The 5439-nt window shown below is 35.8% G+C and overlaps 1 protein-coding gene across 10 annotated transcripts in view; it reads right to left on the bottom strand.

Annotated features, from left to right (window-relative positions):
- Positions 1-3404: 3404 nt before the first annotated feature.
- Positions 3405-5439, bottom strand: part of LOC106945635 (sorting nexin-14) — a 25750-nt gene continuing 23715 nt past the window's right edge. For 7 of the 10 annotated variants that reach the window (XM_015029448.1, XM_015029453.1, XM_015029452.1 and 4 more), the window contains one exon: positions 3405-3737. In XM_015029448.1, coding sequence (XP_014884934.1) covers positions 3696-3737 — 42 coding nt within the window. In that variant the 3' untranslated portion in view covers positions 3405-3695. The remainder of the gene's footprint in view (positions 3738-5439) is intronic. The other 3 variants (XM_015029451.1, XM_015029455.1, XM_015029458.1) reach the window with 1 other exon arrangement.

Raw genomic sequence — 5439 nt, 5'->3', positions numbered from 1 at the left:
GGAAAACACAAGAACATGGCACTCTACGGAAATATATGTTTTAATTTTATTAGGGCACAAACAGCTAATCGGATTAATCAATGACTGAAATAATCATCAACTGATTTAGTAATTAATTAATTGGTAACTGAAGTATATAAACCCAAAAATACCATTTGTTAAAGAACAGTCATAGTAGTAATTAAGCCAAAACTGTACAAAAGAATATACATTTTGAATTTAAAATAAAAAAAACTTACCTTCTTTGTCTGTAAATATGTTCTATTTTCTCTTTTTACTAGTAAGCACATTTTTCTATCCAATTATTAATCAATTAATCCAAGAATTATCAGCACATTTCTATGCATTTTGGCAATTTTTTTATTTTTACTTATTTGAATTTTTATTTATGTGTTTCTGATACTGTGAAGAAAAATGAAAATTTTGCACATTGTGGCCATTTTTAAAAATCAGATTAATTGATTAATCAATTCATAATTAATTATTCATAACTAAAATAATTGTTAGACTTTGTAAATCAATAAAAGAGATAAATTGTTAGTAATTATACAAAAATACATTTGGAAATTCAGAGTTGCATGGCTGCAACATATCATGAAAATAGCAAACAAGTAATTTGTTTTGAAATGTCTCTGCTAACGAAGGTCCAGAGTTCAATATGATAATAGTTTATCACAGAAAGCTCTCCTATCTAAGCAGTGGTGTGTAAAGAGCTTTCAGTCCCAAGCAGACAGAACAGAGGAGAGAGGAAGGAGGACTGAGTGTTGTGTGGGAAGAATGTTTACACTTCACAAGTACAATGCCATCTGTCCGTCTGTGTTAGCGCATGTGTCAGGCTGCATCAGACGCAGCCTTTGGCACGCTGGAAAAACACAGCGACATGTTGCACATCAGCTACATGGTTAGCTGTTGGGTTTTTGTTAATGGAGCAGAGGACGCAGCGCAGAGTGCTGGACGGTTACGACTAAGTGAATTATTCTATCTGAAGGGGAATCAGCTGATCTGTCCTCCCGTTGTATTTCTCCACAGAGCAGCGAGTGTATAAACAGATTGATGCGCATTACGGATGAGCGCAGAGGGAGACGTGTCAGTATATCTGTGTGTAACATGATTTAAACATAACCATAACATGACAGCTGCTCATCTGTTCGGTAGCTGCAATTTTCACACAAAATGATTTAATAATGTCATCCTAGCTTCATGTTCTGCTGGCAGAAGTATTCATACTTTCCCTCCCGTTATGTCCCTCCAGGATGTTGCAATGTTTTTTGTGATTGTTGTGACCTAAAATTACTGATTTTGCAGCAACCTTTTGAAAAAGTTGCACATTTTATAGGCTTTATTTTTTTACATAACATGGTCTTGCAAAAAAGTTGAAATTGCTGCACATAACCTCCCCTAAAAAAGCAGATTTTAACATAAGACTGTTTTTTTTTCCATCTTCCATACTACGTTTGCTTTCTTCGGCACACTTAAACCAATTTAATATATGAAAACATTCAGCTTTTAAAATATTTTAACTTTTCTGCACATTTCAGCTCCATTGAAATACATTCAACTTCTTAAGAATCCCTCAAAATTCAACAAAAACTTTGTGCTCTTTGACCATTTACTACTTCTGCCTACTTCAACTTAGAAACTCCATTCAACTTTTAAACAAATCCCAAGACACGTAGCCATCTTCAAATGATTCAGCGTTTGGATATCTCTTATGGTTTTTCTAAAATTGTGATTTAAGTTTCATGCAGATTTTTGTCCGTTTTTAGTTTTTTCAATGTAATCCAATGACGCAGTCAGAACGCTTTTTCAAACTTCACTGATTTTTAACAAACAAATTGCTGCTGTTTGCACATATTTCACGCTACAGACATAATTTCTGCATCAGAACAAAGCCACAGGCGTCTGCTTTGAGGAAATATAAACATCAATTCTGTCTCACAGTTTTCTTTAAAACGTCCCGAAGTGCAGGATGTCACCTCTTCCTCCATTGGGCTCCATGTAAAATATTGTCACCTCTGTCTCTCTCTTCAGGTCTTACACTTTTCTTTAATCAAATCTGTCAACTGAATACTTACATAAGGTGTAAATATGTAAATTTGCCTTCCATTTCACAATTATACACATGCTGAGTTCTGGTATTAGATCTAAAATCCTAACACAGAACTGGAATGTGTGAAAAGTCTCAAGAGTCACTGTGAAGATTATTTTGTCCCAACAGTTTCAAAAACAGTTACTGAGTTTAGAGAATTTTAACATTTATTTAAAGGATATTTTTGCATGTTTAGAACAAGTAAAGTACATAAAATGGAAACTATTTCAGTGCATTTTAATCCCCTTGTCTCTGTTTCACAGGGTTAATCTGTCTGACTTTCCTCAGTTTCAAGCCAAATGTAGTGAAGAAGAAGAAATATTGGCTAAAACAATATATTTTAGTTCACCTGGTCGTTAAAAATGGTGTGTCTGAGCACATATGCATCTTTCCTGCAGGCACAGATGCGTTTCTCCTCCAGGCCATCTTGAGTGAGTGTGGAGAGACATTCAGGAGGCCATGGACGCCTCCCAGCAGGCCTGGCTTTACGCTGCAGACTCTCTGCTGCTCCTCAGCCTCTCAAAGCCTCTGTGCGCTCTGACAAAACGCGATAAGCCGAAGGGCATGGAAATTTCTTCAGGACTTAGAAAGCTGCCTTTCTGTCTCAACCCTTCTCAGGATAACTGGAAGACAACAGGAGTCAAAGTTCAGCCAAAGAACAAATTCATATCCAGACAGAAACTTCTGAACCTGTTCTGGAGACATTAGGAAACCAAGTTTGGATGAATGCACTGCAAAAACACAAAATCTAACAAAATTAACTTGCAAGCAACTTTTCAGCCAGAAATAGGAGACTGTTTTAAGTTAATAATTCCATAACATATATATGAAAATTCCTAGTTTCACTGGCAGATTATTTCACTTATAACAGGGGGAAATGTCTAGTTTATAAATAAAACAAAATGCTGAAAGAAGAAATCATATGTATTTTGTTTGCTGTGCCACCCTAAGAAAAAACGAAAAAAAAAAAAATTATTTTAATTTTTAAATTATGTATAATTTCTTTTAGCTGTACCATCCTTACAAAGACAAAAAAAACATTTTTTGTGCAACCCTAATAAAAAAAAAACGTCAAAATCTTTACTCATCTGGTCTGGCCACCCCGCTCTTGCTCTGAAACGATCAGGATTGGAATGAAAATCTGTTTTTATTAATAATTTAATAAGCCGTCATATTGGAAATTATTTGTATTCCTCTTAATAACCAATAAAGTAAATATTTAATAGTCAGACAGTAATCAGAATAATCAGAGGGATTGGATTATAGTAAATAATACAACTCACACACAGCTGCTGAACTGAATCCAAATATTTTATTTTTATCTTCACATTTCAGGAAAAAAAACACAAGTCGAAAACTGGTAAGAATTAAAAGTGCAAATCTGCAGATTTCCCACCTCAGATCAGAAACATGTTGGTAACGTTCTGCGTTAATGCGGCTAAAACCCAGAAGCATGTTCCTTAATCCGTCAAGGACTGTTGAAACCTCCGTTCAGTCCTTTTGGATCCACGCTGAGACTTCCTGCTGCGACCCGCCAGAACCCAGAGCCTCTCAGGATGCGGGTCGAACCGAACAGGGTCCAGCTGGTCGATCAGCGCCGAGCGTTTTACATCCATGGAGCCACAGCAGAGGGCTCCTTCTGCACCTGCTGGGAAATTACGCAGCGTCACACAGAGACGCTGATAACTCAGCTGCACCAACTGAATCATCATTTTCACTTTGAGCCACAACAAGGTCAAGAAGGCTCTTAAAGGGCCGGTTACTCCAGAATATGATGATGAAACCCAAATACTAATGAACCTCTTAAAATTAAATTATATTGAGCGTCTTTTCACATTCCTCCAGGAATTCAGAATTGTTTTTGTGATTTTTTTTTATGATCAAAGTAATTGATTTTGTGGAGCTACTTTATAAATATTTGAAAGGAATTAGGAATATTGACACTTACTGTATATATGACAGTAAATGTGATTTTGTTGCTCCTTCACTGTAAAAACACAAAATCCTACCAAAATTGGTCAAGTTTAGTGCAAATATATTAAAATAAAATGAAACTAACTTACAATTAACTTTGCACAAAATACAAGAGCTTATTTTAAATCAATAATTCCTTAATTTTTATTAAAAGGTACTACTGCACTGGCAGATTATTTCACTTATAGCAATACTTCTTATAAATTAAATACTTTTTTATTAATATAAAGAAATGATTGACTTAAAATTAGCTCCGATTTCTTGCTGAAAAAATGCTAATAAGTTAGTTTTGTCTTAATTCAAGCACACTAACATATTTAGAAACTAGACCACGAAGTAGTTGGTAAGATTTTGTATTCTTGCAGTGAATTCAAACAAATTTCTGGTATTTTTATTTGCATTAGTGAGTTTATTTGTCGTTCCTGACTGTTTTGGCCTGTCACATCAAAGCAAAATAAACTGGAGAGTGATTTGAGAACATGTTAAGGATGTAGAAAAAGTTAAAACTGCAAGTCAAACTTTAGTATTTTATTTTATTTCTAAGCAAAAGAATCATTTTGTTTGTGGCACATCAACACGATTTAACGCTTTAGTTTGATTTGTCTCAACTCTGAGCAGGTTCAGTGCATTGAATCCACTGCAGCTGAACAGAGGCTGGACAAAAACAACTCTGGACATTTACAGCCAGCTGTGAAGTGGGTTTAATGGCTGAGCTCACATTACCAGCTGCTTGTCAGAAATCTAACAAAATCATTTAAACAGCAAAACAAAATTAATATTCCACATAGTTTCTTCATATGAAACATAAATAACTTCATCCACTTCATGACAGGCTTCTTTACTGCAGAGCAGAGAACTGCTAGCCTATTTCCAGAAGAGGCTAATGTTCGTTCAAAGGTGAATTATTATGGTACTAAATTCACCCTTTGCAAGTTTTTATTCTTTCATTTTGGTCTTAAAAAAAACCATCCAGCCGTTTTTTGGTGTCTGGAAAATGAGCTTTTTCAAAAACCTCCAGAAGGCACTGCTCCGTTACCTAGCAACTCCAGGCGAGCCTAGCCCGTTAACTAGCACCTAAGCTGAGTTCCAGCATGTTTGGTCAGCTGGTTTTACCATTGTATGCGCTGTACAATGGCTGCTGGAAAAGACAAGTGTTTTGTTGTTGACTTACCATCCAGAAACCACTTGCTGCGTTCTTGTTGGTTGTGCAGGAGGCTCCATGTCTGCTTTTCAAAGATGTACAGTTGTATATTTATGCATCTGTTTGCAGCCATTTTCATGAGTGTAAACGTTGAGTTGGGGGGGGGGGGGGGGGGGGGCCAGCGGGAATTTTTTTAAAGGAAAAAATTTCCCAAAAAACACCAAATTTATATAAA

The sequence above is a fragment of the Poecilia latipinna genome, unplaced genomic scaffold (assembly GCF_001443285.1).
Source record: "Poecilia latipinna isolate Pla-1442-1.1 unplaced genomic scaffold, P_latipinna-1.0 Scaffold153, whole genome shotgun sequence".
Lineage (NCBI taxonomy): Eukaryota > Metazoa > Chordata > Actinopteri > Cyprinodontiformes > Poeciliidae > Poecilia > Poecilia latipinna.
Note: the sequence above shows the minus strand (reverse complement) of the source record. Positions and strands in the feature narration are given on the sequence as shown.